Raw genomic sequence first — 24019 nt, forward strand, 5'->3', positions numbered from 1 at the left:
CCTCACAAGCAACCATAGCCCGCTGGATCAAATAAGTTATCAAGGCGGCCTACGTAGAAGCAGGCAAGCCGCCGCCTCTACAACTCAAGGCCCATTCTACTAGAGCCCAGGCAATGTCCTGGGTAGAAACCAAGATGTTGTCACCCGCCGAGATTTGCAGGGCGGCGACATGGTCCTCCATCCACACCTTTTCCAGGTTTTACTGCCTGGATGTTCAGGCTCGGGAGGACACAGCATTTGCAAGGGCAGTACTAAGTGGGTCACGGGCAGCTGCCCACCCGGTTCGGGAGTAGCTTTTATACATCCCATTGGTCCTGAGTCCATCTGCTACATGCTAGGAAATGGAGAAATTACTTACCTGATAATTTCGTTTTCCTTAGTGTAGACAGATGGACTCAGCATCCCACCCACGGCTGCCGTTACTCATGGAATGCTCGAGTCACTCAAGGGTAAGCCATACTTTCCTTCATCTAGGACACCTATCCTACCGGGTGTCGATGTTTTCCGGTTGAGGGCGCTGGCGGTCTCCAGCTATAACCAAATTCAACCAACTCAAGTTAATCAAGTTATAAAGTTAATCAAGTTCTTCAAGTTATGAAGTTATACAAGTCATTCAAATTAGTCAGTCACACATATATCCACAATGCTTTTTGAGGAGCATACTGAAGAGCTGCACTTCCTGCAGGGATATATGTACTAGGGGCTGACGTCAGATTGAAATCTGATCCGTCTCCAACTGCTATCAGGAGTACACTATACCCATTGGTCCTGAGTCCATCTGTCCACACTAAGGAAAACGAAATTATCAGGTAAGTGATTTCTCCATTTAGGAATATAAAAAAATCAAAATAAGTAAAATAAAATAAATAATCTCTTTAATAGCCGGATGTAATGAGTGTTATTTTTCGTAATATAATTTTACATTTCTGTGTTTGTTTAAAATATTTGGTAAACCTGTTTAAAATTGGTAAATGATTTTACAAGCCCTATATACTAAATTAGTGATCGTTTTTTTTATCCATGTGAGGAAATGTGGATTTTATTTCTCATTCATTGGGCAGTCAGTGAGTGGACAACCAAAGGGGCTGAATTAGCAGAAGTTTGAAATTTGTGAGCAGTGGCTTCAACCATCAGAGCTTCAACCCTGGCTTTGTCCATTCGCACATCTTTCATAAACACTCACAATTCAGTTACCTTTCATACTTAAAACTAAGTATGCTTGGATCAAAAATGCCGGCTTGGGGTTTCTAAAGACCGCAGTTAGGAAATTTAAATATCAGTGGAGGGAGAAGGCCTGCAGGGGAATGTGCTAAAAATCCTAAAAATACTGCATCCATTGCCATTGAGTCTGCCGCGATCCCTGTTCTATATTTCTAAACTTATCTAATTACATATATTAGCCTTTTTAGACGGTTCGGTTTAGATTTGGTTCGGTTTGCCGTGAGAATCAAGAAAACTTGAAAGTGTGCCCCGATATTTAAAAAAAAAAAAAAATGTTGAGAGGCTCTGCGTGAAGGGACTCCAAAAATTTGTATTTCTCTTTTACTTGAGTTGTTAAACACTGAGATGCTAATATTATTTGGTGACATTTAAATACTGATGAAACAAATCCCCGTTTTCTTTTACTGTTTCGTATGCTCTTGTTGATTGTACCGGTGGTAAAAGTCTGTTAAGTGAAAAGTGTTCTCCATGACTGAGGCAGTGCCGTGCGCAGCTTCCTGCATAGGAGCAGCTCTTCCGGGGAGAAGCCCGCTCGGCTGAGAGCCCCGCGCACTCTCTGCTGCTGCTTCCAGGGTGAGAGTGGCGTATCCCATTTTTGTGAACGGAGGGCCTACTCACGATGCGCGCCCCGGCTCCCAGAGAGTGCCCTTTGTAGCTTTCCTCCACTAGAGGTTCAAAGTGCTTGGCTTTTAGCCAGACTCGGACCCCAGTCAAAGAGCAATTCTCCCACCGCAAGATGTGAGCACTAAGCAGGTGGAGTCTGCACGGCAGAACTTTGACTCCATGAATTCATCACGTTACCTTACTCTCTTTCCCTGTCTCTCACTCTTTCTCATTTCATCTTTATTCCTCTCTCCCAAATGCATTTTGCAGAGGATGAGCTGTCAGAAGCTTGGCTTGCTTGGGAAGATGCTGATCTGTGTTAGTGCTGCTTAAAGCTTGCCAAGTTTGACAGTGCAGCTGGGAACCAAATGATGAATGTAGAGTAGAACATTAGAAAATGCCCCAGTGCATTTGCAAAATGCCTGTTGTCATGTAAAGGTGGAATATACATAAGTTCCAAAGTCTGGAGATAGATTTATCCTTCCAGTGCTGCTATTAAAGCAGAGACGAAGCAAGGCTGCCACAGGCACGCACTCTAGTACTGCAGGGTTATGGGCTGGCCTTGTGTCCGAAAACCCGGGTTTGATTCTCAGTCCAGGCTTCTATGCCCCAGGCTGGTCAGGGTTAGGGATGCTGCGGAGAGAGGTATTTTCAGCCATCCCTTAATGGTGACACCTAGTGGCCGGACCTAGAGACTACGTTAGCTGCATTCCAGTTCATAGCCCCTGGCCAAAGGCTGACAATATTGCAATGCCTGTGCTGAGTTGGAAGTAGGCAAGGTCCCCTTGGGAGGGGGAGGGAGGTGAATAAGGGTGACCACCCTGGATCTTGTACTTTGGGGGGGCCCCACACCACCATGGTCAACGTCGTCAACGCTATAAGTTCAGCATTCCTGGGCCCCTCTCCTTTCTAAGGTCAGCCCTGGGAGAGAGATATAAAATTAAGGGAAAATACCCAAGTAGTTATAAATAAAAACTCATGGCATTGTAGCCCAACAGTGGTCGGTTCAGGATGAGCTGGAAGCCCAAAGGAGCAAGAGGAAACTGCCATGGTTTTTCCTGGAGGATTTGCTAGCATTACGCCCGCTGTTACCACATTTTAGGAACGTTAATTTAAAGCACCTCTCTGCTGCTAAAAGCTAATTTGTGAAAATGAGGTTCTCGAGTTTCCCACTGGGTGCTGTCCCAGCTGATCAGAATTACTCAGCTAATGCACACTGCTCATGGATTGAGTAGGAAAGGCCATGACACCACCGGACACTTACCGGCTCGCTGTCTGAGACAATCACCAGCAGATGAGAGACATCGGGAAAGGAGTCTAAGATTTAACCCACAAATGGTGCAATTGGGACACGACTGGAAGGGAAAAGAAATAGGAAGTGTGTCTGTGCTGCCTTCTAAATGAATATCTGAGACCTCAGAGGCCCATGACTCCTCTTCACAGAAAGCCCACAGGTCAGCTCTGTGTGTGTCACAAAGCCATTCATAAAGCAGGTCTCGCTATGCTGTTTGTTAGGAGAATTAATAGACTGGGGCTGCGTAAGAAGGAATGTAGGGCAGTGGAGTGGAGGGGACTGAACTAAGTAGTGGGCGACCTTCTACTAGCTCCTGAACTTTGACCTGTAGGTTGGAAAATGAGGGCTTGATGCTATCCTGTTCGTTCTTTTCAGTTTTTGTAAGGTATGTTGCTTTCTGTAGTAACTGTAGAGCGCTCACTCTTGGACATGGCTTAACGTGGGCAGGGATTGTTGAACGTGACATTATCCTTCTTGTGATGCCTTGTGCTGTAATGGGTTTTCCCCTTGGTCCTGTTTTAGATGGCGTTGTACTTCTGCGCTGGAAGCCTGAATGATGAGACTCTGTTCCGGCACTATGCACTGAACGTGCCACTGTACACCCATTTCACATCACCCATCCGACGCTTTGCTGATGTCATCGTGCACCGTCTTCTCACTGCAGCCATCGGTAGGTTCAGAAGAAGCTGACATGTATAGATATGCACATTCTGATGACAGAGAGAGACCGCCAGGTCCAGATGGTTTACCCATAATTACAGATATAATTCTTAACAACAGTAAAAAATCAGAGAAGCTGATGATATCTAAAATGTTTTTGTCCACAGTCACCACTAGATAGCAGTGCGTTAACCTTGCTTATTGTACTGGAATCCCATTGATGGGGAGGGCTGCCCAGCTTCATGCTGAATATTGTAGTGCTATCAGTGGGTGGTCTGATTTCCTTAGACAGCTATAGATGGAAGTAGTATGATACTGCTGCTGTTGCTGTTTCTGGCCTTCTCTAACCAGGCTGTACTACCATGTACATGAAGCTATAACGTGTGTGTGTGTGTGTGTGTGTGTGTGTGTGTGTGTGTGTGTGTGTTTGTGTATTCCAGGCTGTGGGAGTCCTGTGAGCCTCTCAGTGGCAGCCATTCAGAAACAATCCGATCACTGCAACGACCGGAAGACTGCTTCCAAGCGTGTGCAGGAGCTCAGCACCGAACTCTTCTTCTCTGTGTTTGTCAAGGTGAGGCCCAAGAGTTTCTGTGTAACAGCCCATGAACCATTCCCAGCAGCAGAGTATGAAATTGTTCTACTTAGATATACTCTACAGCTCTCCTGTTCAAAAAAAAAAAAGATGCCTGTATTTTGCATTCATGTATGAAGAACATCAGACGTGCCATGGTAGATCAGATCAATGGTCCTTCGAGCCTCGACAGTGGCCAGTCCAGGAGATCCATTCCCAGAAGTAAGAGGTGGGCAGTCCCCTCGTACCTACCTGGCTAGTACCTGTCAAGGAACCTGTCCTCCAGAATCTTGTTCAAACACAGATAGATACAAACATACGTAATCATTTCAAGGAAACGGGTGAGTTAAAACAGAAAATTGACCCAGCTATACCATGACCCTTGTCCACATTCTGTGGTGACAAATTCCACAGCTTAATTGTACATTGGCTGAAAAAGCACTTTCTTAAATGTGTTCTGAATCAGCTGGAAGTTACTTTCATGGCTGTCCCCTCGTGCTAGCACTGGTTCAAAGGTAAATAACCGTTCCCTCTTAACTTGTGCCACACCATTCACAGTCTTTTAACGATACCTTTACACAGCTTATTTACACTGTACTGTGACTGCACTGCAAAACTGCAATGCAAGAGCATCTGTAAATAAAAAGAAACCTGCCACCACATATTATATATCCATGCATCCTGCGCACATGGAGTGGACCATTCATGTTCCAAAGAGACCAGCAGATCCGCTCCTGGTTTTACCCGTTGCATGCAGGGAGCTGGAGCTGCTTTTCTTTACTGAATTCCTTAAGAAAAGCAAGATTGCACCTCCATGCGTGCAGGGCTGGCTGAACCTGCCTTCGGAGATAGCATACGGTAAGAAAGGGTCCGGTGGTGGACTGGCAACATCTTTTATTTCCTTGATGGGAAAGGGACACTCGTGCAGCAACATAACCCAGTTCTATATGTTTTGGGTTTTTTTTTTAATTAAGTTTTTAAAAATGTTTATACTTCTACAGAAATTGCCCCATAATGTCATGGGCTTCTCTTTGTTTCACTCTACGTCACCAATAAGGAGTGATGTCAAAGAGCACAGAATACAGCTGGCAGCTGCACTATAAAAAAAAGCACTCGTATTAATAAACCTTAAAAAAAGAGAGAATGAAATTGAAGCATGCGCGTGTGTGTGTGTGTGTGTGTGTGTGTGTTTGTGTGTTCCCTCACCCACTCGTCCCCTTCAGTAGGAACTGGAAGCCTGCTATAGGGGAAGAGGCGCTTTACCTGAGAAGTGTGACTGCTGTAAATGCTCCAGGGCTGTTTTGCTTGGGGGTTGTTAAAGGAAGACAATCTTCGCACGGCTGTGCACTGCGTCACGTGCCATTGAAAGCATTCTGCATTTTTTGCACTGTTAACCCAGGAGTCTGGCCCCTTGGAATCTGAAGCCATGGTGATGGGAGTCCTGAACGAAGCCTTTGATGTCTTGGTGCTGAGATATGGGGTCCAGAAACGCATCTACTGCAATGTAAGAGCCTTTACACTCTAATTTGGGTTCTTCAAGCAGCATGGTATCGCTTCTGCATAGCAGAGGCTGAGGGATTAGAGCATTGTCTGAGAATTGGGAATCCTGGCTCTGCCATCGTAATTCTGATGCTTGATGCAGCTCCTGAAAGATTAATGTACAAAAACATTAATAACCATCTAATCCCATCAATCCTATCAACAAGAATGGTAGCAGAGTGTTATTTTCAGGTTTGATGGGAAAACCAGGCAAATAATCAAAATAGAGCAGAGGATGGCGGGAGGTATATAACAAGGCTCCGTTGGTTTTAGTCCACCGAGCAGAAACCCTCTACAATAAATGGAAAAAACTTTCATAAACCAAAATCATTTATGTAGTCCTTGAAATATCCCCACTTTTGTACAAGAAGCTGTGTCCCCGACACACACGTGTTTCGTGGCCGCGCTGCATCGGGAGGGACAGTGGTATTTCAATCAGCTTCTGTCCTTGAATACAGAACTCCGATAGATGCACAGTGTACGCTGATTGAAACTCGTACGTGTCGGGGGAACTCCGATAGATGCACAGTGTACGCTGATTGAAACTCGTACATGTCGGGGGAACTCCGATAGATGCACAGTGTACGCTGATTGAAACACGTGCGTGTCGGGGGAACTCCGATAGATGCACAGTGTACGCTGATTGAAACACGTGCGTTTCGGGGGAACTCCGACAGATGCACAGTGTACGCTGATTGAAACTCGTACGTGTCGGGGGAACTCCGATAGATGCACAGTGTACGCTGATTGAAACACGTGCGTGTCGGGGGAACTCCGATAGATGCACAGTGTACGCCGATTGAAACTCGTACGTGTCGGGGGAACTCCGATAGATGCACAGTGTACGCCGATTGAAACTCGTACGTGTCGGGGGAACTCCGATAGATGCACAGTGTACGCCGATTGAAACTCGTACGTGTCGGGGGAACTCCGATAGATGCACAGTGTACGCCGATTGAAACTCGTACGTGTCGGGGGAACTCCGATAGATGCACAGTGTACGCCGATTGAAACACGTACGTGTCGGGGGAACTCCGATAGATACACAGTGTACGCCGATTGAAACTCGTACGTGTCGGGGGAACTCCGATAGATGCACAGTGTACGCCGATTGAAACTCGTACGTGTCGGGGGAACTCCGATAGATGCACAGTGTACGCCGATTGAAACTCGTACGTGTCGGGGGAACTCCGATAGATGCACAGTGTACGCCGATTGAAACTCGTACGTGTCGGGGGAACTCCGATAGATGCACAGTGTACGCCGATTGAAACTCGTACGTGTCGGGGGAACTCCGATAGATGCACAGTGTACGCCGATTGAAACTCGTACGTGTCGGGGGAACTCCGATAGATGCACAGCGTACGCCGATTGAAACTCGTACGTGTCGGGGGAACTCCGATAGATGCACAGCGTACGCCGATTGAAACTCTTACGTGTCGGGGGAACTCCGATAGATGCACAGCGTACGCCGATTGAAACTCGTACGTGTCGGGGGAACTCCGATAGATGCACAGCGTACGCCGATTGAAACTCGTACGTGTCGGGGGAACTCCGATAGATGCACAGCGTACGCCGATTGAAACTCGTACGTGTCGGGGGAACTCCGATAGATGCACAGCGTACGCCGATTGAAACTCGTACGTGTCGGGGGAACTCCGATAGATGCACAGCGTACGCCGATTGAAACTCGTACGTGTCGGGGGAACTCCGATAGATGCACAGCGTACGCCGATTGAAACTCGTGCGTGTCGGGGGAACTCCGATAGATGCACAGCGTACGCCGATTGAAACTCGTACGTGTCGGGGGAACTCCGATAGATGCACAGCGTACGCCGATTGAAACTCGTACGTGTCGGGGGAACTCCGATAGATGCACAGTGTACGCCGATTGAAACTCGTACGTGTCGGGGGAACTCCGATAGATGCACAGTGTACGCTGATTGAAACTCGTACGTGTCGGGGGAACTCCGATAGATGCACAGTGTACGCTGATTGAAACTCGTACGTGTCGGGGGAACTCCGATAGATGCACAGTGTACGCTGATTGAAACTCGTACGTGACAGGGACACAGCTTCTTCTACAAAAGTGGGGATACTTCAAGGACTTCATAAATGATTTTGGTTTATGAAAGTTTATTTTCTACTTACTATGGAGTTTCTGCTCGGCGGACTATAATCACCTGAGACATCATCCACTGCACTATTTTTAATTTTTTAGAGATATATTGGTGACATTTTGCTTCTTTGATTGGAAGGTATGAGTGTGCTTTCTGAATGTTTGGAGTGGTTAGATCAGTGTGACATTAATATTTGTTGTAAACATTCAGTTAGTTGTAAAACTATGTTGTATTTGGGCAGCACTGCCACTTTAGAAGATGGTGATTTCTCTTTTCCATATATCAGAAGGTCTATTGAGCGTAATACTTTGTTACATTACTTGACTTGTCATTCTAAGAAATTACAAGATAAGTAATTTGCCATTTGGCCAGTTTGTATGCCTATGTAAGCTTTGCTCTACTGTCTCTGAGTTTAAAACTTGTGCGGTCGTTATGAAAAAAGAGGTTTCTTGCTAGAGGTTATCCATCACAGATTATTAAGCAGGTATGTACTAGGGTGAGATGGATGCAGCCTGAATTATTGTTACAACCTAAAAAATCCCCTTTACGTGCATGTTTGATTTGGGCTTTGCCGTATTCACCCTATATTTATTTGGTCCAGTGAAGCATAAAACAACCTTGGTCCATTTTACAGCCACCTTCCATGTTCAGACTCCTTCCATTTTTGCGTTGGAAAGAGCGCCCAGTCTCCATGATAAATTGGTGCAGTCTGTGTTTTTACCACAGAGTGACTTGTAAATATCACATTGTGAAACGTTGGCTTATCTGTGCAGACCGTGTAGCGTTTGTCCACAATCTGTTGATGGTAAGGAGCTACCTTTTTCTAAGTTAAATTCAACAAGGGTTACAGATACAGACCATATTTAGTTGTTTATTTAAAATGCTTACATTCTATAGCATCCAAGAAAAAATTCTGCCCGGAGGTAATGCCCTAGCTCACGTCTGCTCACTCGGGTAAGCTTGAGTGGCAGCCACCTGCCACAGTCTTGTTCCCACTCATCATAATGCCTGAGATGGTACATACCAAGTGATTTTGCTTCCAACGGAACAAGAATACTCAGAATTTAATAACTTACGTGTTGTAAGCAGCAGTAGGAATTTTGACCTCCATTTAACTGGAAGCCAAAGTAATTCCTGTAAAGCAGGAGTTGTATGATCCTGCCGAGTACGACAAGGCCCATATTAACTTCTCAGGCAGGCCCACGCATAAACTACTACAGTAGTCGAGGTGCCCTTAATACTAATGTTTGCAGCACAGTTCTAAAAAAGTTGGGTGGCAATAATGGCGTCAAAGGTTTCAACATTTTTAATTTATATAATGCGTCCTATGCTAAATGCCAAACATATAGAGTCTAAGATCACCCCTAAACTACGTATCTCGGAAAAGTTGAGCAATGTGATGTTTTCATAGGATATTGTCAGTATTTCCTCCTAAAGGACACTTTCCCACCAAGAGTAGCCTAGGCTTCTGAATATTCAGAGGCAATCAGTTTTTAGGCAACCAACCCTTAATAAGTGTCATGCAGTCACAAAAGAGCTTCTCAGGAAGCACGTCAGGCTCTCACTGCAAGGGATATATAGCTGGATGTCGTCTTCATATATGAAATATGTTACATCCAATGCCTGGAGAACCGACCCTAGTGAGGACAAATGTTGAACAGGACAGAGGACATGTTTGGCCATGGGAGTTGTGTATCTCATTTGATGTCCTTGCAACTTGATCTATGTTGGTTAAGACCACATGGGTCTTGAAACAACGCATAATTGAACATCAAAGTCGTTTTGAAAATTAGAAGCTCCACTGGTCGCACATTGTTTAGCAGCGGGACACGGTTTTCAAGATTTGACATTTTCCATGTTAGATAAGCCCCAGCACAATGTTCAATCTTGTTATGTTCGGAGGAGCCGTGGATTTATGGAATTATGGACTATTCCTCCACAAGGATTGAGTAGAGTAGCTTGGTCTGTCTTTATATAAATTGCTGGGGGGTGGTTCTGAGTGGTTGCTGACATTGACTGATGATGCTGTTTAAGAGATGTGTTTTAAATTAGATTGGCATCTGAAATTGATTTGATTATTGGTTTGAATGGATTATGCCTTCAAATATTTTCATAGTTTATGATGCCGGTCCTCATGTTGAAACCCTTGGAGGTGTAGCGTTCGGATAGAAAGTGGCATGTCGAAGTGCATGTGTTTATATTTAGGTTTGGACAGTTTTTTAGTAAGGATATGTTGTCTGATTTATTGCAGTCGACCCCTGAAACAGACAATGAACTGTCGAATGTTTAAAGCCCATTGCATGGCATAAGACAGCATAGAACACTCTGATCCCACACTTGTTGATAGATTTCATGTGATTAGATGGTTGAAATCTTTTGTAAAGTTGGCATCCTTCATTAATTTTTTGTGAAGGATTTTTACTCAGTTAGATTTTTGAGGTCTCAGTCTAACTTTTGTGGTCTCGTGTTTCAAGTCCCTGAATCTGTTTTTCTCTTTCCTTTCTGCTGCTGTATCTTCCCCGGCAGGCCCTGCCGCTGTTAGGGAGCCATTTCACAAAGGTGGGGAAGAAGCCGGAGCTGACACTCATCTGGGAGCCTGAGACTCCGGAGCAGGCAGCAGTACACCAGGTAACTGGAAAGGATGTCCCGGGAGGGAGGGAGGGCTCGACTGTGCTTGGCAGGGAGTGGGGGGGACACACTCACATATTCTTCTTTTTTGCCTTGTCCTTGATTACTGGATGCTCTTCAAAGAGCTGCTGTCCTTATTTCTAATGGATTCCCAGAGTGGCCCTAGTGATTACAGAGCGGAGAGATAAGTAGGATTGCAAATCACAGGTCCATCTGTGTGATCTAAAGCAGTCTTGGGACAGAGGCTTGTTCTTTTTGGTCTCACAGTTTTCTTCTGCATCTTTCAGCATTCAGCTAAATTGGAACTGATCTCTACTGGTGCTATAGTGCTATGAGCCTTCATTTACAGCTATTGGGGAGGGGTTCCCAAATTTTTTTTTTAACACTCCCTTCTTGTCCAGCCACTGCAATAAAAGACCGCAGCTCGCTCAGGAACCTGGTACACATGCTGGCTCCTCTTGTAATGTGTAATGGGCACAGATATTTTCAAAGTGTCCATATTGGGGCCTTGTCCACCGTTATGGTTTATCTGCGCACCTTTGCACCTAAGCTTGGTAGATTTGCTACAGAAAATAAAGGGCATAGACATGAACATAGAATCTACACACTGTATTTTCCCATCCCACCACAGCACTCCCTGGAAGGCCTCTGTTAAATGGAGCTAAAATCCCATGTATTATTCCATTTCACAACTGCTTTTAGCCACGTTGAAGGGGACCACTTTTCAGACAGCCAGTGCATTGAAGCCACTATTTACTTGTGTATTTCCATTTGATATTCCCCCTCTTCCTAGTAAGGCACAAGGTGGGTTACAAAGAAAGAAGTGAATTACACAACTTATATCTGGCGAAGAAGAGGACATAAGAACATAAAACTGCGAATTGAACAATGCAAAACTGTACATGTAGCAATACACAGTGTACACTGTGGATTCCTAGCAATAAGATGAACACAGCACATAAAAGTAGAATAATACTTTTACAGTTAACTAGCAGTAAGATGGGTGGAAATGCAGAGTTCCGAAGAATAGCCAAGTTTTGATTCTTTTTCGAAAGGAAGAGTGATGGATTTCCTTATAGCTTTCTGTAGGTGGCAAGTTTCCTGGTAGCTTCCACCATTTTGCTCGGCATCCCTGCCTTATACGGTCCCATACTGCCCTCAACCTGCCAGTATTCTCTGTCTCCAGCAGATGGTAGGAGAGCATCCTATGCTGTGATCTGAGGCCTAGTTAGATTGGATTTTCTCAGGCAGCTCCTGAGGTGGAAGTCTGGTGCCCCCTCCCTTAGTGGAGCAGTGCCCTAGGCTTGGGGACTTCCAGGGTTTTGGAAATAGGCTTTTGTATCCTGCCCCCCCTTCTCCCCCTCTCCCTCCTCTTGCTATCCTGCAGTTTTCCCCTGCTCTCCTTCTAGGGGGGAAAAAAAAGGGGGCTTAGATCAAGGGGAAGGGAGTCCCTCTTGCAGCTTGGGGAGCAGTTTGCTTATTTCTCCAGAGCTGGTGCCCTGAGAGATTAAAGTTGAAAAGGAGAGAAGGGAGAGAGTCTTCAGAGGAGCTCCCAGTCGACGTGGTCTTTGCCACCAGCACCTAAGTAAGTACTTTGCCATTTTTTGAGATCACTGAGTTATATTTTTTTGCCTCTTCCTCTGAGCACAGGAAGTAGCCCGTGTTTTGCTCTGACTGTAGTTCGCATCGGCATGGGGGTGCGAGAGGAGTGTACTTTGCCAAAAATACACCCGAGAGGAGGAGGTGGAGCAGCATAAACCACAGTGCTGTCCAGGGGGCCTGCATCGAGCTTACTGCTGAGACAGCCAGTTTGGACCTGCAGCCAGAGGGAGAAAGAGATCTGGGGCTTTCTCCATTGTTCCTCGCAATCCTGGCCCTTGTGTCAGGAGCGACTTTACCTGTGGGTGTTGAAGGGGCAGCTCCTGTTCGTCCTGCTGCGGAGTTAATCTCTCCCTCGGTTTTTTTCTGCAGGGTCAGGCAAGGTTTTGAAATGTTTACATAAAGCCTTTTGCATGGGGCAGAGCTTACCCTCCAGGTCCCTCTCTTATGATTTCTCCTCCCCAAAGGGGTAGTTAAGGGGGAGAAGAACCACAAGAGAAGAGGAGGAGAAGAAGAGAAAGATGATGGGGAGGATCCTCAGAGTCAGCGTTTTTGCTGCTTGGGCCTAAGGATTGCAAGAAAGGTGACAATGAAACTACAGTTGGAAGAGGGTGAGTGTCCCCGAACAGAAGGTGAGGGCTCTTCTATGGTCCTTTTCCATAGGGACGAGCCACCAGGGTTGATCTCTCATTCCTTGCAGATTCCGAATATTTCAGAGAAAAAGGAATAGGAGGGTCCAGAAGCAGCTGAGGATCTGCACAGACCATCATCTTACGTTCTTTCCCTTACACAGGGCAGTGAAGGATTTAATTGATTTGTAATGGGAGTCTTCATAAGCCAACTTTAAAGCAGGCTGAGCACTTGCAAAGGTATATGCCTTGGTCACTTCTGAAAAGGATAAGCTGAGGTTTCCAAAAGTGGATGCCTTGGTCACTTCTGAAAAGGATAAGCTGAGGTTTCCAAAAGTGGATGCCTTGGTCACTTCTGAAAAGGATAAGCTGAGGTTTCCAAAAGTGGATGCCTTGGTCACTTCTGAAAAGGATAAGCTGAGGTTTCCAAAAGTGGATGCATTGGTGTGTTCGGTTACCAAGCATATCACTGGGGTCCAGCGCTTAAGGATGCACAGAATGAAGCAATGCTCAAGCAGGCGTTTGAGGCGGCTGGAATGGCGCTTCAGATGGCGGTGCGCATGTGGAACGAGCAGGGTTGCACATGTCACAGTAATTGCAAGAGAGAGATTTAGATAATCCATAGTGGATGAGTCAATGCAGATGGAACCAGGGGCAGCAATTTTGACAGATGCAACCTTTGCTCTGGTTTGGACTTCGGCTACAAGTTTAGCTTCTGTCATGGCAGCCAAGTGAGTGCTGTGGCTTCAGCATTGGTCTGCAGACTCAATTTCCAAGTCCAGTTTGATCAAGCTTCCTGTCACAGGAAAGCTGCTCTTTGGTGAGGATCTGGAGAAAGTGACCAAAGCTTGGGATGGTTCGAAGGTATTCCGGCTTCCAGAGGATCAGCTTAGAGCCCCTTTGCATTCCACACAGCCTAGATCTCACTTTTATGATTCCAGAAAAATTAGACAAGGTCACTTTTCTGGTGGTCTTGGGAATCAGCCTTTTGATTGGTTTCAGCCCTTCCTCTGAGAGAGGGGGTGCCAGGGGGTTCTGGGTCCTTCCATAGTTCTCAATGAAGGTGTCGGGACCCAGCTTCTGGCGGTTATATTTTTGCCTTCATCTAGAAATGGGTGTAGATAAAGTCAGATCAGTAGGTATTGGAGATTGTTCATGTCAGCTGAGCATTGAAGTTTTCCTCTCCTACACCAAACACTTTTATGCCTTTTCCTTGTTCTTCCACACAAAGGGAATAGGTGATTCAAGGTACTTTGAATTGTCTTCTTCATATCAGCACAGTGGTCCCATTTCCCAGAGAACTAGAGAGTATTGGGTGCTACTTATTTTACTTTGTTAGATTTTGGATTTAAAGGAGATCAACAAGGCCCTGAAGGTCACTCATTTCAGAATGGAGACTTTAAAGTCGATCATCTTGGTTTTAAGGCAGGGACAATTTCTAACAGTCATATCTCCATATTTACCATAAGAGAAGGACATCAGAAGTTTCTCCGTTTTGTAATACTAGATAGTAATTTTCAGTTTCAGGCCCTGCCTTTCGGGTTAGCCACAGTTCCCAGAATCTTCTCCAAGGTAATGGTAATGGTGGCTGCCTATTAATGTCAGGAAGGGGTTTTGGTGCACCCTTATCTGGAAACTGATTGATCTGAGCAAAATTGTTACCAGAGAGCAAAAAGGTTACAGCAAGAGTGATTTGTTTGTTGCAGGACCTTGGCTGGGTGATAAATTTTGCAAAGAGCAGATTGTAACCTTCTTAGTTTCTGGAGTATCTAGAGGCTCGATTCAATACATTAAGGGTTTATGTGAAATTAATAGCTCAACGAATACTCAAGTTGCAGAATCAGGAGGGCCTTGATCTCAGTGAGCCGTTATCTTCAGCTGTTTGGGGGTTCATGGCAGCAGCCTTGGATTTAGTTCCATGGGTGAGAGCTCACATGAGACCCTGTCAGAGAGCTCTGCTGTCAAGATGGGACCCATGTTCTCAGGATTGCTCCATTCAGTGCTGTTTCAGGTCAGAGTCAGTCTGCAGTGATGATTATAGACTGACGAAGAAAGGGGTGGATTTGAAATCCCCATCTTGGATTTACAGCCATGATGGGAGTTCAGTCTGTTGGGGTGCTCATTGCCAGGAGCAAGTGGCTCATTGACACTTGGAGGTCAGAGGAAGTTCAGTAGTCCATCGCTCTTTCGGACTCCAGGGCATTATTTCTTCGGGAGGATATTCAGTCAGGGTTCTCTCCAATAATGCAACTGCAGTGGCAAACGTGAACCATCAAAGGACGATGGTTCACACATGCCCATGTAGTCATGGAGACATCCTTTCTGTTAGATTGGGAGAAGAAGAATGTGAGGGTCCTCTCAGCATTCCACATGGCAGGAGTGAATGTTCAGGTGGGTTTTTTAAACTGCAACTTTCTGGATCCGGGAAAATGTCTGTCTCGGAAGAGGTTTGCTTGAATAGTGGACTGGTGGGCTCTTCCGGGATTGAACTTGATGGGTTCCAGAAGGAACACAAAAGTAGAAATGCTTTTCATCAGAAGGCAGGAATTTGATGCAGGGATAGCATTGGGGGGGGTCTGGATGTGTTGGTGCAGGAATAGCATTGGGGGGTCTTCTGTATCTATTTATGCCATGGCCCCTAATAGGGAGGATTCTTCACAGGATTTCCTTTAATCCAGGTCTACTCATCCTGGCAACTTCTAACTAGCCCAGTTATCCCTGCTATAGTTAAGTAGATAGTTTTTGATTTATTTGATGGATCGCTTTTCTTACATTAAAATCAAGGCAGATCTAGTCAGATAATTGGTGGGAAAGCCATCACGGTTTCCCCTGAACAAGGGGAGTTGTGTCAGGGTCCAGTGAGGCATGAGGACCCAGCTCAATTTTGTCTGATGGCTTGGCCCTTGAAAGATCTTGGTTAGTTAGCAAAGGGTATTCAAGAAAGGTCATTCAAACTCTTACATTCTCAGAAGACTGTGATTGCTCAGGCCTAAATGACAGTGTGCTGCCTATTTGAGCAATGGTGTGTGACATAGTTTCGGCTAAGAAAGCCCTGTTACTGAGTATTGTACAGTTTTTGAAGAAGGACCTTCAGAAAGGTTTTGGCTCTAAATTGAGGGTACAGGTAGCGACTGCTGCTTGTTTCACGAGTCAGATTTTGGGCCAGTCTCTGTCTTCCCATCCAGATGAGTCTCAAGATTAAAGCATATCAGACTAATCTGTTAGAGATCCCGTGCATCTCATGTAGGGAACCCGTTTTGATCTTTACTGATAATTTGATGATGAAAATTCATACAGTGTCCTCATTTCTTCTGAAGGTGGTATCTTCCTTTCATCTTAACCAGGTGGTACGTCTCCTCTCTTTTCAGACGGAGTCTTGTGGGAAAGAGTTTTCCATGCTTCACTGCTTGGATGTGAGAATGGTCCTTCTGAGGTACCTGAAGGTTACTAACAATTTCAGGAGAGCCAATCGTCTTTTCATGCTCTTTGGGGATCACAATAAGGGCTTGGAGGCTTCTATGGCCACTTTAGTTTGGTGGATAAAGGAAGTGATTGAAGCAGAATATGTGGATGCCAGCCATGTTTGCCTAAGCAGATTAAGGCTCATTCTACTAGGGCGTAGGCCACTTCTTTGGCAGAGCTTCGATTGATCTCACCAGTGGAGATTTGCAAGGTGACAACCTGGTCATCTTTTGTGAAGCATTATCATTTGGATATGAATGCTAGGAGGTCTTCTTTGGTTCGGAGGTCTTGAGAGCGCGGTTGGTAGTATCCCACCCAAAGGGAAAGTAGGTTTGGTACATCTCATGTGTTTGGACTGGTCTGGCTAGAAGATAAGGAGAAATTAATTATTGCCTGAAAATTTCCTTTCCTTTAGCCAGACCTGTCCAGGAATTGTTTTTTTACCTCAAATTAATTTCATGGTTTTTCAGGAGACGAGAAGAAAGAATCAGGTTGTGTTTTGCTGGAAGGTAAGTTCCAGCGGTGTTTGTTCTCGTCTGGGTTTTCCTACAGTTCTGTTTTTTATGGTTTGGTTCATTTCTCCAAATACTCCTGGTTGCCCCTGGTCTGGAGATGGGAGAATTAGTTTTGAGTTTTTCCTTAGCTTTTGCAGAATATACTGGCAGGCTGGGATCAGCATGAGATCCTATAAGACGTGATGTTCTGCAGGCTTTTAGTCTTTGTCTCCATCTGCTGGTTGGTGGGCATAACCCATGCATCTGGAATGGTCTGGTCGCACTCAAGGAAAGTATCAAGTAAGAACTAATTTCTACTTCTTCGTTCTATCATAGTCTCTCTTTTTAAAGTTATATGCTGTAGTTTTACTTAATGTCCTCCCTCAAATGATTGTCAAATATGACTGCATTATTATTGCTCAGCGGCCCAGCACAGTAAGCCCTCACACCAGGTCCTGTGTTCCACGGGGAATTAGGTCAGGAAATGCAAATTCTGGTTTTTGGGAGGGCAATGTTGCTTCTGCCCACAGAATATCCATTTTAAAATATGGCTGGCATGCACCATGCAGGTACAAAAGTACCTGCACATGGTGCACCTGCAGGTGCACAATACATGCCAGGAAGTAAGCCTAAAGAATTGAAAAGTAAATCACTGAATGCACTTTCACTCATCTCACTTGATGCTGGCCACTTTTTTCTGTGAGTCGAAGCATATGTACTTTTACATGCATACAACTGAAGGTGGGTAATAAACTGCTTTATTACATGGATAATATTATAAAGGCTTGGCTCTTTAAACAAGCAGATAGTGAAGAGCAGGAATTGTGGGGTTAGTCTCATGCATTTTATTTCACTTATTTTATAGGTAATGTGTTTTATATTGTAATATATTTTATTTTGTTTATGTGTATACATTTGTAATTTGTGTGTTAGTTGTAAACTGCTTTGATGATTTTTTTTTTAAAATAGAAATGCAGTATATAAAGTAAATAATAATAATAATAATGATAGATCCTGTCAGAGAGACACCCCCTGCCACCCAAGTTAAAATGTGTGATCAGCCAGTGCCGTGTACACATTTTAACTCCTGATGTATTAGCATATTATTTGTTTATTGCATCAGGAGTTGGGGTTTTTTTTTAGCACCGGAGTTAAGAAACAATGCACTGAATTTCAGCCCACAGTCTTTAACACAGGGCTTATTACAATGGCCCGTAAACCGACTTTACAAGTCCTTATCTGTCATCTTTTTCTCTGCTTCTCTGAAAGAAGACACCCATTGTGGTGCTTTTCGATAAGATTGAGGTTTCCTAGAGTTTTGTGTAAATTCATTATCTGGGTCAGGATGGAGCAGCTCAGGAAATTCTTAAGACTGCCGAGGACCCCTGAGGAATGGTAGAAACGCTGGCAAAACCCACTGTGTGCTTTTTTTTTTTGGCTGCAGGTGATTGGTGTCTTCACCCTGGTGGAGGTGGAGCTGAGGTCGGAGGCGGTGCCTCTGAAGTACAGCGCTGTCCTGAGGAGACCCGGAGAGGCGCCCAAGGAATGAGCCGAACAGGCAATCCCACTGCTGCTGTCACCTCCTGCCAAGGACATTTTTAAAGAACTTTTATGGAACTTTTATTTTACCAGAAGATGTATTTTGGGTTGCAGTTTTGACTTTTAAGCTGACCGGGGGGGTTAAAGAAGTGTGAATAAGGCTTTAATTTCTAGAACCCTGCACCCCTTCCCCCATCAAATCAGGGTCCTTGTCATTTTAGCTCCGTGTTGTTCCGACAGTCATATTTTGTTTTTAAATAATTCAGATGGCAATAAGTGGATAAAAGAAGGCTCCTGGTGGGCCACCCAGCACAGCTGCTGCTTGACTGGTGTTTTGCTTTTGCTGAGCGCCGATGCTCTCCGGAAGGGGGAAGCACAGGAGCAGTGATTCCCACCACGCGGGCAGGTAGAAGGGCTGAGGAGAAGCCTTCCTGGGTCCTGCTGCGGGGCACTGGGGTTTAGTGGCACGCACCTTCGGGAGGCAGCCTGTCAGATTGTAAGCGAGGAGCAGGCCTGCAGTCCACGTCTGCACTTTTATTTATGTGTTAAGTGTGTGATATTGCTTTTCCAAGTCTCAAGGCAAAGTGCAAGAACTTAAATCAACACTAAAAGCACAACGTACAGTTCAGTGGATAACACAAAAAGCATAGAAAAGAGAAATCATTTTGCCTATTAAGGCCCATCCCCACAACACACATTTAATGTATCCTAAAGCAAGCACGAGTGTAAATGATAAATCAGTTAAAAGGCAGACTGGAAAGCCTAAAAATGCAAAAATAAATCATCAGAGACGGCATAGAGAAACGGAAGAAGGAATGTGTGGGTAAAAGCTTGCATTAAAAAAAACCTCCTAAAATCCAAACTCCTTGCCTTCCCTGGTCCTGAGATCCACAAAAAGGGAGCTGCTCTTGGAGAAGGTGACCTGTGGGGCTCCCATTTCACCTCCAGCCTTTCAGAGAAGGGACACGTAGGAAGCGTCCTCGTAGGCAAAGTGTAACCGAGGACGATCCCGCCGATCTGCTGAAGCCTGTGCACCAGCAGTGCTGCCTGGCGTCAGCTGAACATCGGGGGATGTCATGTAATGATTTCCCCACCCGTAAGACCTCTGATCTTGGGGGTGGTATCAGTAATCTATTTGTGCTAGACCAGGAGTTAATATTATCCAGGCAAGTCGTTAATGTCTGACTAACCTCTGACCTCTCTGGTTATAGGGAGAGGTAAGTCTAGACCTGGTTCACCTAAATGTAGGAGCTGAGGCTGCAGGATTTAATCATTTCACCATGAGGGTTACTGCCCCTGCGACCTGACCTCTTTGGGGACCATAAAACTGTTGAAATCTTGACCAAACCAGGAGGGCTAAAGCTCACTTCAAAATAAGATACCTTGAAGGTAATCACCAATCGAAAAACAAAGTTGGAAGTCATCAGGGCTGTGGTTGGATTGCGTATTCTGTAAACCTTTTCTGAAATGGTGGAGGAGCCCCGGGGCTTGGCCTTCCCTGGCCCCATCCTGTGACTGTCCGTCCGAAACCTTCCATGCATGGTCAGCGGGGCCGCTGCTAGGAGCTTTGCTGCCCTATACAAAAAAATTGCTGTGCTGCCCCACAAAAGTTTTGTTTTCTCCAATAATCAACCCACAATAGAAACTGTCAGTCTCACACTTTGTCCCACCAAAAAAGAAAGCTTTGCTCCCTCCGGCAATCCAAACTGTCAGTACTGACACACACTCATGAATCTATTTTACCCCCATCCACAGGTCCAAAATTTCTAATTTGTGCAGGAATGAACCCCAGGTGCTCCTGCCCCCACCTTTCAGGTGCCGGCTTGGGGGGGGGATGTGTGTGTAGACTGGTTTGTTCTATGGAAAAACATGCACTGCTGTGGTACCACCCAGTAAACCCTGCAAGAAATGGAAGTCAAATAGCATTAGGCCTATTGTAATAGGTATGGGTTTGGTCCTTGGACATAAGAACATAAGTTGCCTTCTGGGTGAGACCAAAGGTCCATCAAGCCCAGCATCCTGTTTCCAACAGTGGCCAATCCAGACCATAAGAACCTGGCAAGTACCCAAACACTAAGTCTATTCCATGTTACTGATGCAATTAATAGCAGTGGCTATTCTCTAAGTGAACTTAATAGCAGGTAATGGACTTCTCCTCCAAGAACTTATCCAATCCTTTTTTTAAACCCAGCTACACTAACTGCACTAACCACATCCTCTGGCAACAAATTCCAGAGCTTTATTGTGCGCTGAGTGAAAAAGAACTTTCTCCAATTAGTTTTAAATGTGCCCCATGCTAACTTCATGGAGTGCCCTCTAGTCCTTCTATTATCTGAAAGAGTAAATAACCGATTCACATCTGCCCGTTCTAGACCTCTCATGATTTTAAACACCTCTATCATATCCCCCCTCAGCCGTCTCTTCTCCAAGCTGAACAGCCCTAACCTCTTCAGCCTTTCCTCATAGGGGAGCTGTTCCATCTCCTTTATCATTTTGGTTGCCCTTCTCTGTACCTTCGCCATCGCAACTATATCTTTTTTGGGATGCGGCGACCAGAATTGTACACAGTATTCAAGGTGTGGTCTCACCATGGAGCGATACAGAGGCATTATGATATTTTCCGTTTTATTAACCATTCCCTTCCTAATAATTCCCAACATTCTGTTTGCCTTTTTTGGGAGTTGCAGCATTCAGAGCCAGCGATTTCAATGTATTATCCACTATGACGTCTAGATCTTTTTCCTGGGCGATAACTCCTAATATCAAACCTAATATCATGTAACTACAGCTTGAATGACAACAACAGAGTAAAATTCCCATATCAAAACAGTACTAACCGCAAGCACTCAAACAGGAATAACCATATCTAAGAAAAGGCAAATATTACACCTGGTTGTAAAACAGCTCCTATTAGGAAAGCAGAACCAAACCAGTCTGCTATAAATTCCTACATAGAAATTACATGCTAGCAGAATACCTCACTTCACTTTACACATGCAGAATACAGTCAGAAATATGTAGACAGAAACTGAACTGGAAACTGCAACAAGCCAAACACTGTACGCAATGCAGCAGTGGAAAAACAGAAACATCACCAGTCCTCATAAATTTTCAAACAAAAGAAAATATAAAGCAATCATAATAAACTATACTAATAAAAAGAATATTGGCAAATATAATGAATAGAATAATAGAGATGTGCATTGTGTGTTATTATTGTGTTCAGCTTCATTCCAGTGGTTCGGGCGGGGGGGGGGGGGGGGGGTTTCGGGGGCCTTAATTTTCGGGTTAGTGCGCACTAACCCGAAAAACAAATTTTTCCAAAATTTCAGAAAAATTCTATTCATTTATCGGTTCCCCCAAACTAGGCAATTTCGTTGAAATTGCCTGATTCGGGAAAAAGGAATGCACATCCAATAATTAAGACCTCGTATAAAAAGTTTTTAAAATTTCCAGCAGCATCCATCACAGGTAAGCTCCCATTCACATACACATGCAACCTATGCAGGCAGGCTCAGTCCTCCATGGGGGTCTCTCTTACTCCTCCGCTGCTGCCACCTGGTGCCACGTTCCTTGGGGGAAGACAGGATTGGTTCCAGGACTGTCGGTGTACTTTCTGTGGCTCCTCCTCATGTGCCGGCAGGCCCCACTGTACTCAGCACTCGCGGTGTTAGCCTTTCCTCTATGCTCATCTCAGAGGATGTGGTTAGTGCAGTTAGTATAGCTGTGTTTAAAAAAAGGATTGGATAAGGTCTTAGAGGAGAAGTCCATTACCTGCTATTAAGTTCACTTAGGGAATAACCACTGCCATTAGCAATGGTTACATGGAATAGACTTAGTTTTTGGATAATTGCCAGGTTCTTGTGGCCTTGTTTGGCCACTGTTGGAAACAGGATGCTGGGCTTGATGGACCCTTGGTCTGACCCAGTATGGCATTTTCTTATGTTCTTATGCTCTTATGATGCTTAAGCTGAGCATACAGGAAGTAAGATAGAGTAACTGCGAGTGTTGAGCAACTGTGGGGCCAGCTGGTACATGAGGAGCCACAGCTCCCTCTTCTTCAGCTGGAGTATGGACCTCTTCCTTCTTCCGCCACTAGTGTGAGGGGGGCCACTGCTGGAGGGACAGGGTGCGCCGGTGGCCACATGGGCTTCTCGATGCTCACTTTCCATTGCAGCTGCCACCCTCCTGGCTGTGCCACCCCTTGCAGTTGCATGGTTTGCACACCTGGTCGCGCCGGGCCTGGCTCCTGTGTGTGTTGGGCTGCTGGACTGTCATCCTTCTGCCTTCTCCTCTGATTGCTCATGCTACTGGCCTTACATCTCTGATGCCTGCTCTTGCTGTTGATCTGTCACTTCTGTGCCTTCTGCAACTTGCGCTGACTGCCAGCCTGCTACCTGTGTGCCTTGCTGCTGGCCTGCCCTTCTGGGCCTTCTCCTCTTGAATGCTCCTGTTGCAGTCCTGCGACCTCTCTTCCTTCTTTGTGTGCTACCCCTGCTGCAGTAAGAAGGCGGTGTGTGTAGAAACAGAGGTGGCAACAGATGGGGAGATGGCAAGGGATGAGATGAGCTGGGGATAGAGGGAAGACGAGAGACAGAAACAAGCTGAAAGAGCGGAAGAAGAGACGGGTAGATAACAAAAAATGAAAAGGCAGCAGAGAGACAACTGACCAATACTGCAAACAAAAGTAGAGTAAAAATGCATTTTCAGTTCAGATAATGAATTGGTACTGTTGAAAGCTCCTTACCCTTACATTTTATTGACAATTGTATTTTTGTGAATGAAATGTAACAATGGACTGGTGCACTGCTGATTAACTTCCTCTGAAATCTATCAAATGCTATTTGTTACAGTTTTTCTAAGGGGGGAGTTATTAGCTGTAATTGTAGCTCTCCACCCCCCTCCCCTGTTGCTCTAAACCTCTCCGAAATGAATCGCACACATTCGTGCGCTCTGCCTACCAACTGCTCCGAGCTTCTCAGTGAGACAGTCAAACTTGCATTCCCAAGGGCAAGAGTTTGCATGTCTCATCCAGTAAAGGCAAGCTTTAGATCTCGGGGTATTTCCTACGTACAGGAACATACTCCATGGAGCGTATGAAAGGGTTTCTGTGAATGTTTCCTCTGGTCCAGAACTGAGCCCATTTCCAACCCAAGCCATCACGAAGCGTGCTCGGACACGGAATGGCAGGGAGAGCCTTGGTGAATCGGACCCTGATGCCTTACAACATCCCCAGCTCTGGTCACCTGAGGGGTCGGAGTGCGCTGCTGCTGCTGCCTCTGCCTCCTCCAGCTGGGCAAAAGGCGCTATCACTCCTGCTGCCCCTGTCCAGGCTGCCAAAAGACATGGGGGAAAGGTCTGAGCAGGCTGCCCAGAGATGGGGAGGGTAGAAGAGAAGCAGCCAAAAACAGCAAAAAGAAATCAGTTTATCAAGCAAGGACAAAGATTTATCTCCTGGCTCCTAAAATGTTTGGCTGGTGCCTAAGTTTTCAGAACGTTTTTATAGTCCCGAATATCACAAATTATGGCACAAGAACAGAACCTGATTGTGATGTCAAAGTGGGGGTCATTTTCAACCCCACAGATCTTGTGGCTGATTTTCTGCCGCAAAGACCGCACCTGCATTTATACGGATGAAATTTCTGTCTAAAAAAATGTGC

The 24019-nt window shown here is 45.3% G+C and overlaps 1 protein-coding gene across 4 annotated transcripts in view; it reads left to right on the forward strand.

Annotated features, from left to right (window-relative positions):
* DIS3L2 (DIS3 like 3'-5' exoribonuclease 2) overlaps positions 1 to 18673 on the forward strand; it is a 432959-nt gene extending 414286 nt beyond the window's left edge. For all 4 annotated transcript variants that reach the window (XM_029615480.1, XM_029615481.1, XM_029615482.1 and 1 more), the window contains 5 exons: positions 3641 to 3788; positions 4219 to 4349; positions 5749 to 5853; positions 10535 to 10636; positions 18265 to 18673. In XM_029615480.1, the coding sequence (XP_029471340.1) occupies positions 3641 to 3788; positions 4219 to 4349; positions 5749 to 5853; positions 10535 to 10636; positions 18265 to 18369 (591 nt within the window). In that variant the 3' untranslated portion in view covers positions 18370 to 18673. The remainder of the gene's footprint in view (positions 1 to 3640; positions 3789 to 4218; positions 4350 to 5748; positions 5854 to 10534; positions 10637 to 18264) is intronic.
* Positions 18674 to 24019: the final 5346 nt, after the last annotated feature.

The sequence above is a fragment of the Rhinatrema bivittatum genome, chromosome 9 (assembly GCF_901001135.1).
Source record: "Rhinatrema bivittatum chromosome 9, aRhiBiv1.1, whole genome shotgun sequence".
Lineage (NCBI taxonomy): Eukaryota > Metazoa > Chordata > Amphibia > Gymnophiona > Rhinatrematidae > Rhinatrema > Rhinatrema bivittatum.